The 14,110-nt window shown below is 47.3% G+C and overlaps 1 protein-coding gene across 2 annotated transcripts in view; it reads left to right on the top strand.

The window, feature by feature from the left end:
* CRK (CRK proto-oncogene, adaptor protein) overlaps positions 1-8,976 on the top strand; it is a 38,017-nt gene extending 29,041 nt beyond the window's left edge. The window contains exon 3 of one of the 2 annotated variants that reach the window (XM_062175634.1): positions 6,371-8,976. In XM_062175634.1, coding sequence (XP_062031618.1) covers positions 6,371-6,508 — 138 coding nt within the window. In that variant the 3' untranslated portion in view covers positions 6,509-8,976. The remainder of the gene's footprint in view (positions 1-6,370) is intronic. The other variant, XM_062175636.1, reaches the window with a different exon arrangement.
* Positions 8,977-14,110: the final 5,134 nt, after the last annotated feature.

The raw sequence follows: 14,110 nt of genomic DNA, 5'->3' as shown, positions 1-14,110 counted from the left end.
ATCCAACTCTTTGAAGACAGGGGAATTCAGTGCACAGTGACTCCTGTTGTTAATCTAACAATTAACACTCTTAGGTATGACGTCAGTGGTCACCCAAGGCTCTTGACATGAGCTGCCTAGGCTGTAGAAGCCTTGTGAATCCACATACTCCTTCAGTATTTAGACAAGGCCGTAAGCAAAGTGAAAGTTCTCCCTTGAGAGAAAAGTACATCCTTCTTCAATGACCACTTCTTTCCACTGGGGTCCTACCCACAGAGGTCTTTCATGTAATACACTTTGGTGGCATAGCCTTTCTGACTTTTGGACCTCTCTACCAAGAACCTAAACAGTTATTTTAAAAGTTTTTAAAAAAAGAAAAGCTGGGGCTGGTGCTGTGGCGTAGTGGGTAAAGCCGCTGCCTGTTGTACCGGCATCCCATAAGGGTGCTGGTTCAAGCTCCACTTCTGATACAGCTATAATGTGCCTGGGAAAGCAGCTAAAGATGGCACAAGTGCTTGTGCCCCTGCACCCATGAGGGAAACCCAGAAGAAGCTCCTGGCTCTTGGCTCCAGCCTTTGCAGCCATTTAGGGAATGAACCAATGAATGGAAGAACTCTCTCTGTCCCCAACACTATAACTGCCTTTCAAAAAAAAAAGCTTTGTATTTCAGAATGTGAAATAGTTCTGCTGAGCTCTAAGTTGTCCAGTGTTTTAATTTACTTGTAATTCCTTTCCATCTGAGCTCTGCCTATTTCTCCTTTAGAATCTGAAGGGGAGAAGGACTGGGGGCGGATGAGCAGTTTCTCTTGCTTCTTGAGAAGCAGCTGAGGTTCTGTGGTGCTGGGAAGGACAAAGGCTGGGTGGTCCACATTGCAGCCTGCCCTTCCAGCTCTGTGGGGGTGCTGTCGGAGACTGCACTGTGACTACTCAAGAATACAAATAACATGGAGACAAAAGAGGTTTAAAATTTTATTTTTGGGGCCAGCATGGTGGCATCGCAGGTAAAGCCACCTGCCATTAACATGGGAGGTCTGGATTAAATCCCTGGCTTCCGGCTTCAGTCCTAGTCCAGTCTCAACTGTTGCAGGCATTTGGGGAGTGAACCTGTAGGTGGGAGCTTATTCTAAGTTGTTATTTTTTTATTTTTTTAAAGATTTATTTATTTATTTGAAAGTCAGAGTTACACAGAGAAAGAAGAAGAGGCAGAGAGAGAGAGAGAGAGAGAGAGGTCTTCCATCCACTGGGTCACTCGCCAGTTGGCTGCAATGGCCGGAGCTGGCATCTCATGCATGCTGGTTGTTGTCCCAGCTGCTCCACTTCTGATCCAGCTCTCTGCTATGGCCTGGGAAAGCAGTAGAAGATGGCCCAAGTCCTTGGGTCCCAGCACCCATGTGGGAGACCTGGAAGAAGCTCCTGGCATAGGCCTGGCCCAGCCCCAGCTGTTGTAGCCATTTGTGGCATATATGGAAGATCTCTCTCTGTCTCTACCTCTCTCTCTGTAACTCTTCAAATGAATAAAATGAATCTTTAAAAAATAAAGTTTGATTTTGCAATCAGGTAGATAAAAGACTTGTCCTAAGGAATCATCTATGGAACACTTAGAGAAGCTAAGTAAAATAAAAAAACACATCCTTTCCTTTTCACTTTATTTTTTAAAAACATTTTATTTGTTTATTTGAAAGTTACAAAGGGAGAGGGAAACAGATCTTTTATCTGCTGATTCACTCCCCCAGACGCCCACGATGGTTGAAGCTGAGCTGATTAAGAGCTTCTGCTGCCTTCCATGGTGCATTCACAGAGAGCTGGATTAGAAGTGGAGCAGCCAGGACTTGAACTGGCGCCTGTATGGAATGTTGATGTTGCAGGTGGCGACTTTGCATGCTAGGCCACAGTGCTGGCCCCTTCCTTCCTTTTTCTTTTCTTTTCTTTTCTTTTTTTTTTTTTGGTAATGCTTTTTACTTTTTCAGTAAACATGATTCCCAAGCCTGTGGTGTTGGCCTGATAACTAGGGACTGGCTCTTCCCCATCCTTGCCTGCCTTGGAGCCAGTGCCATCCCTCTCCCCCTTTTTTATAAGTTTTTTAAAAAACTTAGATGGGACCGGCACTGTGGCATAGCAGGTAAAGCCACCATCTGTAGTGCTAGCATACCATATGGGTGCCAGTTCGAGTCCCGGCTGCTCCACTTCTGATCCGGCTCTCTGCTATGGCCTAGGAAAGCAGTAGAAGATGGCCCCAGTTCTTGGGCCCCTGCACTCACATGGGAGACCCGGAAAAGGCTCCTGGCTCTAGATCAGCACAGCTCCGGCCATTGCAGCCAACTGGGGAGTGACCCAGTGGATGGAAGACCTTTCTCTCTCTCTCTCTCTGCCTCTTCTTCTTTCTCTGTGTAACTCTGACTTTCAAATAAATAAATAAATCTTTAAAAAAATAAAAAATAACAACTTAGAATAAGCTCCCACCTACAGGTTCACTCCCCAAATGCCTGCAACAGTTGAGACTGGACTAGGACTGAAGCCGGAAGCCAGGGATTTAATCCAGACCTCCCATGTTAATGGCAGGCACGAATCACTTGAGCTATCCATGCTGCTTCCCAGGGTCTGCGTTAATAGGGAGCTGGAGTCAAGAGCCAAGGCTAGGAATCAAAGTCAGTACTATCATATGGGATACGGGTGTCTTAACTGCTAGGCCAGACATCCTTTTCACCTTTTAATTGAGGAACAGAGTCCTTTGGCAAAGTATACTAGTATTTTTTTTAACACTGAATTTATCACCACAGTTTTTGTTTTTGTTTTGAAAGAGTTACACAGAGTGAGAAGGAGAGGCAGAGAGAGAGCTTCCGCTGGCGGCCGGAGCTGTGCTGATCCAAAGCCAGGAGCCAGGAGCTTCTTCCTGGTCTCCCATGTGGATGCAGAGACCCAAGGACTAGGTCCATCTTCTACTGCTTTCCCAGGCCATAGCAGAGAGCTGGATTGGAAGTGGAGCAGCCGGGACTCAAACCAGTGCCCATATGGAATGCTGGCACTGCAGGCAGCAGCTTTACCTGCTATGCCACAGTGCCGGCCCCCATCTGTCCTATTATTAAAAATACAGTTCAGTGAGTTTATATGGATGTATACCTGTCACAGTGACAACCATCCAGATGAGAGAATAGGACATTTCTGGCACTCCAGAATGTTCCCTCATGTCCCTTGTGTGTATTTTCGTATGGATGAAATAATGGAATTGAAGTATGGCAGACACAGAGGATGTTAAGGACTGAAGTTGTCAGATGAACTTCAGAGAAATCTAGAAGGAGCCTAAGTGGCAGTTTAGATTTTGATAGGAGCAAACAGTTGCTCTCAAATATTTTTTTTTCTCTCTCTTTTTTTAAAAAATTGATTTAGTTTTTTGAAAGAGTTACATAGAGAGAGATTGACCATCCACTGGCTCACCGCCCAAATGGCTGCAATGGCCAAGGGCTGTGCCAGGCTGGAGCCAGGAGCTTCTTCATTGTCTCCCACATGGGTACAGAGGCCCAGGGACTTGGGCCATCTGCTGCTGCTTTCCCAGGCACATTAGCAGGAAACTGGATTGGAGGTGGAGTGCCTGGGACTCAAACCAGTGCCCATATGGGATGCTGGCACTGTGGGCCCCACTTAACCTGCTACACTGCAGCGCCAGCCCCTTTTCTCTAATGAAGGTTGGAGACTTGAATGCAGTTACCAGATATCATGCACAATGGGTGTGTGTGCGAGAGAGAAGGATGGAGTGTCAGAGGTCCTTAACAAAGAAACTCACTAAAGTATCCTTACAGGGACTGTTATTAAACCTAGCTTTTTGCAACACTAAGATTTTTTAAAAGGGAGTTAGTGAGATAAAGCCTGCAAACAAGGGTTGGAGGTAAAGGAGTAAATCTTTTAGATTATCTTTGTTAATAAGCAAAACTTTACTTTGATGTCTTTGTCATACTTCCCTGCTTGGGTGTCAGGAGCTTTGATTTGGAAACTTGCTGGGAATGAATGGAACCCTGCTGCTGGAGGCCTGCTTGCCAGAGTGAGCATGCGCATAGCCTTCCCTCTCCTCTCTGCAAGCTGCTGCTCTATCTCATCCTCTTATTTTATTTCTTGTTTCTCCATTTTCCCTTATTTCTGTGTGGTAGACCCCTTTTCTCAGCACCCTGTGGTCCTGTAAGCACTTGAGGCCTCTGTGGTTTTCAGATCATTCTTTAGGAAACTGCAGACAAGCCAGCAGTAGGCTGCTTCCTCTGTGAGTGAGATCAAACTGGTTCTTGGGGCCAGCACTGTGGCTTAACAGGTTAAGCTGCTGCCTGCAACTTTGGCATCGCACATGGGTGCTGCAAGTGGAGCAACCAGCTCAAACCGGCACCCAAATGGGATGCCTGCACTGCAGACTGTGGCTCAGCCTGCTGTGCCACAGAGCTAGTCCCCAACATTTATTTCTTAATATCATCTAATATTCAGTCCCTGTCTAATTTTATGTGACTCTCAAACGTGTTTTTCCAACTGGTTTACTTAAATCAAAAAACAAGTTTGTGTGGCTGGTGCTGTGGCATAGAAGGTTGAGCCTCTGACCCGATTGCCTGGCATCCATATGGGTGCCCATTCAAGTGCCAGCTGCTCCACTTCTGATCCAGCTCCCTGATAGTGTGCCCGGGAAAACAGTGGAAGATGACCCAAGTGCTTGGGTCCTTGCACCTATGTGGGAGACCTGGAGGAAGCTCCTGGCTCATGGCTTCATCTTGGACCAGCCCCCAGCCATTGTAGCCATTTAGGGAATGAACCAGCAGATGGAAGATCTCTCTCTCTCCCCCTCCCTCCCCCTCCCTCCCTCTCTCTCTCTCCCTTTCCCTCCCTCCCTCCCTCTATCTATAACCCTCCCTTTTTAAAATTAATTTTTATAACGATTTATTTATTTGAAAAGCAGGGAGCTGGATTGAAAGTGGAACAGTCAGAACCCAAACCAGCACCCATATGGGATGCCGACCTCACAGGTGATAGCTTTACTCGCTGTGCCACAACACTGGCCCCATAACTCTGCCTTTGAAATAAATAAAATAAATTTTTAAAAAACAAAACAAAACAAAAAACTGGTTCTAGAGGAGGTCCTGGGCCCGGACTTGAGTTGGCTTTGGCTAGTAGTTGGCTTGGAGACATGCTTAGAGACCCACCAGGGCCCTCTGATCATAATTGGAAAGTTGCTGGTATGGTAAGAAGAACGGGAGTAGGCTTTGGAGCCATCGTTTTGGGCTCCAATCCCAGCCCTCGCTGACTGTAGCCTCAGTATATCATGTTAGTGCTCTGAGCCTGTGTTTCTCATCTAAAATTCAAACGATTCTCTCAAGGTTATGATGAGGATTAGAAAATAATTTATATCCAGTGTCTTCTGTTGTACTATGTAATAATAGTTTGACAAGTAGTTATTAATTTAATTATGTGAGCAGTTAATGCTTAGAAGGCACTTCTGTGCCCACAGCTCAACAGGTTGATAATCAGGGAGTGGTCATGGCATTCTCAGGCCAGTGATGGCTGGGCCTTATCTCATCAGGGTTCATTGTTTTCCCTAAGGGACTAACCATGTTTTCAGTTTCCTAGCAGGAAGCTATATTTATATTTTATATTTGATGTGGCAACAAGAGACCTTTTATAAACTGAGGCAAAAATACAATAGTTGGGTTTTTTGTTCATTTGTTTTTTGGTGTTTGTTTTTTTGTCCTCTCATTGGATACTGAGCAGATGTCAGGTGACCTTGAGGGAGCAGCAAGTCCTGCCAGTGGATGGTGGAATGGGGCAGGAGTTAGGAGGCAGTGGCCTATCAAGTAGCTTTTTTATAAGGAGGAGTGAGATCTGTAGGGCTCTGATGGGATTGGGAAGGGACTTGTCTTGGTTGGAGGACAGTAGGAACACTTCATTTCTGGGGCCAAGTCAAGTGGGTTGGCCATGATCTCCTTCTACTGAAGGAGCCCTAGCAGGCCAGGCTGGGCGTGAGAGAGTGGGCTGGCAGATGGTGCTGCCGCTCCGTGCCAGGGAGGGGACAAAGCTGCTCTAAGAAGCTGAGGGTAGTGGCTACAGAGAAAAGGAATGTTAGCTCATTACGCTGGTATTGCTCATCCAGAGGCACTTGAGATTTCTGAAGAGTATAATTTTCTGGGATCCTGTCTACTTTCTGTAATTCTCTGTGTTTTCCTGCACTGCTTCAAACACCTCTTCCTTCTGCCTACATTAACCACAAGTAATCAGCCTGGGGGCGGGGGCTGGGAGGTAGGGAGTGGCTGTTTCTGCAGCAGCAGCCCTGGTGCACTCGTGTGGGCAGGGTGTGCCTAGCCAGAGAATGGAGTTGTTTAGCTTGCTTCTTTACTGGAAATAAAGTGCTCTCCTTATTCTCCTCCTGCAGGTCGGTGAGCTGGTAAAGGTTACGAAGATTAATGTGAGTGGTCAGTGGGAAGGGGAGTGTAATGGCAAACGAGGTCACTTCCCATTCACACATGTCCGTCTGCTGGATCAACAGAATCCTGATGAGGACTTCAGCTGAGTATAGCGCAACAGTTTTGCTGACAGATGGGAACAATCTTTTTTTTTTCCAACTGCCATCTATACAATTTTGTTACAGGTGTCAAAAGCAGTCTAGTTTATATAAGCATTCTGTTATTACCTGTGATCTTTCTTAGATTGAACTACTCCATTCCTAGCCTATTTACCATATTCAGGGTACGAAACTGGAGGGCTCATGTGTTAACTTCTGAATTGGCAATTGTAGGTGGTAGCAGCCATCCATGCCTGTGTGTGTTGGAAGGGATAGGGGTATCGCCTCCTTTCTCTCAGGCAGCGCAGATCAACCTGTGGAACATGATGGACAGAGAGGAGTGTTACACACTGCTTACCCTGGTCTACTCAGCAGCCTGTGCTCATTCTGAACCCACACTGTCAAACGGCAGGCGCCTGTTGCCTTCCACCCCCATGAAGTAATCACGCACCGTGTGAATAGTGCCCAGTGGGATTGCTTTTTCATTCATGGACCGTGACCATGTGTGACTCATTCTGACATTTCAGATCCTGAGAACTCTGAGAACACTACTGGAGGCATTTGTCTTCCTTCCTAGTCAATGCTTCATACTTTTTCTTGGGATTCTTTCAACTCCTGTCATTCTTTTTCTCCAACTACAGATAGGTTAATTCTCAACATGAGTGTGCGTTTTCCTTCCCAAGGAGAAGCAGGGTGCGCAGAGCACTCGATGCGGCGCATAGCTGTAAGCCAGCATTGGACTCACCGAGCGCACAGCCGGGCTCCTGGCCCTCTGCCTTCCCCAAGGGCTCCTGGTGTGCTCACCCTGCTGCAGCAGCTACATAGGCTCCCGGCTGGTGGAAAGCAGGGCCGTTCATCCTGAGTGGCAGTATTCTATTCAGATTGCAACTCTCAAGTTCTGCTTGGAGTGGAAGGACCAATTACTTAGAATATTCCATGGAAAGTTTGGGGGCCAAATTCTGCCCTCTGCATTATGTGCAGCTTATATAAACATGAAGTTAGAGCTACATGAATTTGGGGGTAGGGTTAGCGCTTTGAAAAATGTTTGAACCAATCATGAATTACTTATGTATTATTCATTTCACATGGCCAGAAGACTTCTTGAAATACGTCACATTATAAACTGCCTTCATTGTCTATTCTTTTTGTTTATGTTCAGGTTTGGTTTATAGACTTTTAAATATGGAATGGTTTAATGGGGTCAGATGTTCCAAAGAACAGACTATGAGACCAAAAATGATTTAGGCTACTTAGACTGCCACATGAAACTTTAAAAGTTAGTTCCCAGTCTGTAAAGGCACTTCCTGGTCTGTGGTGTGATGTGACCAGTAGAAACACCTTATACTTTGCTTTGGACCTCATTTTAGAAAAATCATGTACCTTTCTAATTGTCCTGTGTAGGTTAGTATGATGAATTTGCATTTTTTGAACAAACACAGAATGATGGTGACCCAGTGGCCAGCACATTGTCTGGAACACAGCCAGTGTCAGATGTTGGTGTGAGTGCATGAAGGGGATGCGAAGCTCATTACATGGCACAGGGAAGCCAGCGGGCACAGGATCACACACAGTACCACAAGGAAACTAATGAGATGACGCTAATTTATTTTTACCTCACACTAAGGTAATGCTTGATAAAGACATTCATATTCGACTGTTAAAGTGTTAGCACAGTGCTGTGCACACGGCGGGTGCTCAGTGATGTCGAAGGAACAGATTTGCAACACTAGACGTAATTCCATCTGACTGCTGCGTTAAATTTTCATTTAGAGCATAAATACTGTAAAATCTAAACACACATTGTCTTGTTTTCCTGAAAACATGGCATCTAAAATATGTGTAGAAAAACTTTGTCACAACTGATTTGAATGTTTGTATTTTCTTTTGTCTTTGGTATTGGCCTGTAATATCCTTCTCATCGTATGTGATATTAGTGGGACACGCAACTCTACCCACATCATGAGACTTTCTCAATGATCAGTTGTACGGAGCCATTACATGAACTGTTGGGTTCGATTTGGCTGTGTGTGGTGGTTATTGGACCTCGAGAAATCAAAGGACTTCTTCTTAGTATCTTCCCCCAAAAGCAGATGCTAGACTCCTGTTCCAGTGCATATGTACATTGCCACAGAGCAAAGTGAACTGAAATTGGCTGCTATATTTTATATAATCATTTCTGCAAAAGCCCATTTTTTTTTGGATACTAATATTTGACATGGTTAATTCTTATTAATTTGTTGGGATTGTTTATTGTTAATAATGCAAATAGATAATTTTTAATTATCCACAAGTAATATTTCACTATTAATGGTTTGAAATGGGTGACAAGCAAACCAATTTGAAATAAAATATGAACATGTGCCATTGTATTATAACACTATACACTTTCTTGACAGTTAAATTTTAAAAAGTTTTTTTTTGTAGCATGTATTGTATATGTTTATAGTATATGTAGTAAATAAAAATATGGCCAAATGCTTGGCTTGGTGATCTTTTGGAGAAAGTAATCTTTGAATATTTTTCGCCAAAGAGCTGACACTTCATGCCTAGGGACTAGACGGTTTGTGCGCTCAACAGCCTGTGAGCAGTCATATAATCAGATGGAGAAACGACTATACACAGCCTGTGGATGCGCATTGAAGATGGGATTAATCGGCCGGCGCCGCGGCTCACTAGGCTAATCCTCCGCCTTGCGGCGCCGGCACACCGGGTTCTAGTCCCGGTTGGGGCACCGATCCTGTCCCCGTTGCCCCTCTTCCAGGCCAGCTCTCTGCTGTGGCTAGGGAGTGCAGTGGAGGATGGCCCAAGTGCTTGGGCCCTGCACCCCATGGGAGACCAGGATAAGCACCTGGCTCCTGCCATCGGAACAGCACGGTGCGCCAGCCGCAGCGCGCTGCTGTGGCGGCCATTGGAGGGTGAACCAACGGCAAAAGGAAGACCTTTCTCTCTGTCTCTCTCTCTCACTATCCACTCTGCCTGTCAAAAAAAAAAAAAAAAAGATGGGATTAATCGTTGGTAATATTTTATAGGGTCTCCAGACGTCATGAAACACTGATTTGGGAGAAGCATAAGAAGAATCCTGAAGGTCTGGAAGCTGGAGTAGTGGGGACAGATAATATCAGACTTACGCAGAAGTGGGTCTAGGTGGTATTGACACAAGGAGGACGAGGTAGGGGCATGTTACACAGCAGGTCTTCAGATGCTAGCATAGGCAGCCAGTGTGATTTCTCCATTTTCATGTAGGGAGTACTTGCTCAGATAGATAGCATAGGAAATGTGAAATAAAAAATGGATTAAACATCACTGTATGTTCTCGTTGTGCTAGCCCAATGCTTATAGAGAGACGTACACACTAGTGTTTGAATATGTATTCCCGAAAGGAACAAGTTCTGCCAGTTACTTCCACAGTATTCTGCTTTGGACTCTCTGGCCATCACTATGTCAATTCAGAGTTACACGAAGGAAATTACTCTTAAGGGATCCAACTTTGCCATATGCAAGCTTAACAACAAGATGATTTAAGTGCATCTCAACGGATTTATCAATAAAGAATTAACTGCTAGGGTGGCTGTGGTGCATCGAGTTACGCTTCTGTCTCATTTCAGAGTGCTGGGGTTCAGGTCCCACCTCTGCTTTCAGTCCAGCTTACAGCTGATGCCCTGGGAGGCAGCAGGTGATGGCTCAAGTACTTGGGTTCCTACAGCCCCCACGGGAGACTCAGATTACATTCCTGGCTTGTCACTTCAGCCTGGCCCAACTGCAGCTGTTGTGGGCATTTGGGGAGTGAAACAGTGAGGAGATGGATGATTCTCTCTGTCTCTCTCTCTCTCTCTCTCAACTACCTTAAAATGGACAGAAATGTCAAAATAAACTGCCAGTGCTGTGGCATAGGGGATTGGGCCTCTGCCTGTGGTACTGCCATCCCGTGTAGGCACTGGTTCACGTCCTGGCTGCTCTACTTCCCATCCAGCTCCCTGCTCATGCGTCTGGGAAATCAGTGGAGGATGGTCTGGGTACTTGGGCCCCTGAGTCCATGTAGGAGACTGGGAGGAAGCTCCTGGCTCCTGGCTCCGGCCTGGCCCAGCCCTGGCTGTCGCAGCCTTTTGGGGAGTGAACCAGCAGATGGATGATCTCTCTCCTCTCTCTGTCTTGCCTGCCTTTCAAATAAATGAATCTTTTTTTTTTTTTTTTTTTTTTGACAGGCAGAGTGGACAGTGAGAGAGAGAGAGAGACAGAGAGAAAGGTCTTCCTTTGCCGTTGGTTCACCCTCCAATGGCCGCCGCGGTAGCGCGCTGCGGCCGGCGCACCGCGCTGTTCCGATGGCAGGAGCCAGGTGCTTATCCTGGTCTCCCATGGGGTGTAGGGCCCAAGGGCTTGGGCCATCCTCCACTGCACTCCCTGGCCACAGCAGAGAGCTGGCCTGGAAGAGGGGCGACCGGGACTAGAACCCGGTGTGCCAAATAAATGAATCTTTTAGAAAGCAAACTGCCAAAATCGTGTTCTAGCGAGATTTTAATGTTGGTTCCTGTGTAAGTCTGAGGTGGTTATTCCATGTTCCAAGCTGAGATTTTGTGATCTTCACCTTCAGATGAAGTGTCTGTGGAGGGCGCCTCCAAAGAAAATACGAAAATAGTTAGGAGCGGGAAGCGAAGAAGGCGGCGCTCTCTTGCCACTCTCGTGCAGAAGACGAGGTAGGGCAGTAAGAGCCATGCTGGAGCTGCTGCAGGGATGTAGGGGGAAGTGAACGCAAGGTGCGTGCACACCCAGATGGCTATTGTCCAAAGGGACATTCTGTGTCTGTGGTCATCCTGATGTACTTGGATTTCAGACCTGTATTGAATCCTAGCAAAGTGGGCACTTCAGTGTTGACTAGACAGGCAAGCTGGGGTGGGTTGAGCTTTTCTGTGCTGCTTCAGGCTGGGGGTTTTAGACATTGTAGCTTTCTAGGTGGAAAAGGAGAGTTGCCTGAGTGTATTAAACCCATGGAGGTACATTTCTTCAGGACGCTCCATGTCCTCTTTGGGAAAAGGAGTCCCTAGCTTCCTTCCAAGGGGGTCGTGGCTACTGCAAGGTTCTGCCCAGCAGCAAAGGAGCTGGGAAAGTAGAGCCCCGAAGTGAAGTCTCATATGGGCTGCAGCTGGCGCCTTGGTGCTGGGGAGCCGCCTGCGGAGAGGAGAGTGAAGGTGGTGCTGTGTAGGTAGGGTGCAGTAATACTGCTGGACGCCTCTGGGCTAGCCTAGGGTTGTGTGTGGCCGAGGCTGAGCTGCTTGAGTCGCTCTGGCCTTTGTGCGCATGTCTCTACTGCCTGGGTGCTGCTTTACACTTCTCCCAGGCCTCCACTGGTGCCCAAGCTCCCGCAGCTGGGCGCTCTGTGCAAGCCTTGACTGCCTGGGCAGATGTTAACACAGTGTTCAGACATTGCCCTACAGTGGGCTTACAGCAACCTGGACTCCATCAATTTAGAACCAGTTGTATTGAGATAGTATCACATGAATTGGAAGATAAACCTCAGTGCCAGAGAAAGAAGCTACTTGAAACATGAAGTGTTTTGTCATCATCAAAAGAGAGTTCTACAGCCAGCGCCGCGGCTCACTAGGCTAATCCTCTGCCTGCAGCACCAGCACTCTGGGTTCTAGTCCTGGTCGGGATGCTAGTTCTGTCCCTGTTGCTCCTCTTCCAGTCCAGCTCTCTGCTGTGGCCCGGGGAGGCAGTGGAGGATGGCCCAAGTGCTTGGGCCCTGCACCTGCATGGGAGACTGGGGGGAAGCACCTGGCTCCTGGCTTCGGATTGGCACAGCGCCGGCCGTAGCGGCCATTTGGGGGGTGAACCAACGGAAGGAAGACCTTTCTGTCTCGCTCGCTCGCTCTCACTGTCTAACTCTGCCTGTCAAAAAAAAATTTCAACTCCGTATTTTGTGGCACTTTACCTGTTGGGGCTGAAAGAGTGCTTCAGCAGCTTAAGAATTTTATTTTATTTTTAATTATTTATTTATTTATTTTTTTATTTTTGACAGGCAGAGTGGACAGTGAGAGAGAGACAGAGAGAAAGGTCTTCCTTTTGCCGATGGTTTACCCTCCAATGGCCGCCGCGGTAGCGCGCTGCACTCCCTGGCCACAGCAGAGAGCTGGCCTGGAAGAGGGGCAACCGGGACAGGATCGGTGCCCCGACCGGGACAAGAACCCGGTGTGCCGGCGCCGCAAGGCGGAGGATTAGCCTGTTGAGCCACGGCGCCGGCCTTATTTTATTTTTTAATAGTTTTTTTTTAAGATTTTTTATTTATTTTTGACAGGTAGAGTTCCAAATGGCCCCAAATGGCCACTATGGCCGGCACAGTGCGCCAGCCCAGCTTAAGAATTTTAAACAAACTATGGTATTTTTATTTATTTATTTGGAAGGCAAAGCAAAAGAGATGGGTGTTCCATATGCTCTTTCCTTCCCCAGATGCCCATGTGAGCGGCAGGGGCAGCCACTGTCTGCTCTCTCTGAGGACGCACGTGAGCAGGAAGCTGGGTCAGAAGCAGACAGGACTCGGTCACAGGTGTTCTGACGTGGGATGCCAGTGTTCCAAGCAGTGGCTTAACCCTCTGTACAACACCTGGCCCAAATCACAGATCTAAGCATGCTAAGAATGTAGAAGGAGGGGCCCGGCCCTGTGGCATAGTGGGCTAAGCATCTGCCTGTGGTGCCAGCATCCCATTTAGGCACCGGTTCTAGTCCCAGCTGCTCCACTTCCAATCCAGCTCTGCTATGGCCTGGGAAAGTAGTAGAAGATGGCCCAAGTCCTTGGGCCCCTGCACCTGTGCGGGAGATCTGGATGAAGCTCCTGGCTCCTGGCTTCGGATCAGTCCAGCTCCGGCCTTTGCTTCCACTTGGGGAGTGAACCAGTGGCTAGAAGACCTCTCTTGTTGTCTTTCCCTCTCTCTGTCAGTAACTACCTCTCAAGTAAATAAATATTTTTTAAAGATTTTTATTTATTTGACAGGGTTTCAGTGAGAGAGACAGACAGAAAGGTCTTTGATCTACTGGTTCACTCCCCAAATGGACGCAACGGCCAGAGCTGGGTGGATACGAGGCCAGGAGCTGAGAGCACCTTCCTGGTCTCCCATGCAGGTGCAGGGGCCCAATCACGTGGGCCATCTTCTGCTTTCCCAGGCCAAAAGCAAAGAGCTGGATTGGAAGAGAAGCAGCCTGGACCAGAACCGGTGCCCATGTGGGATGCCAGCACCACAGCCAGAGGATTAACCACAGTGCCTGCCCCAAATAAAAAAATTGTAGAAAGAATGGCAAGGATTCTATCTGGGGCAGGCAGTTGGTAGTGGCGAAGATTCAGCTTTGTGTACCTGCCCATGTTGGAGTACGTGGGTTCAAGTTTTGTCTGCTTCCAATTCCAGCTTCCTGCTAATGTACCCTAAGGAGGCAGCAGGCCCAAAGAACTTGGGTTCCTAGTTAAGGAGTTATTCAGCAAGTGGAAAATCTCTGTTTTAAAAAGAAAGAAAACTCGTATCTTTAACCGCCACTGGGCCTCTGATGACTTCAGAGTAAGCATTTGAGCAGGCTTGGAGCATCACTGGCAGGAACCAGTGTGGTTTGTATTTCTCCTGTGTCATGCAC

The sequence above is a fragment of the Lepus europaeus genome, chromosome 18 (assembly GCF_033115175.1).
Source record: "Lepus europaeus isolate LE1 chromosome 18, mLepTim1.pri, whole genome shotgun sequence".
NCBI classification, from domain to species: domain Eukaryota; kingdom Metazoa; phylum Chordata; class Mammalia; order Lagomorpha; family Leporidae; genus Lepus; species Lepus europaeus.
This window is presented reverse-complemented; position numbering and strand designations above follow the sequence as displayed.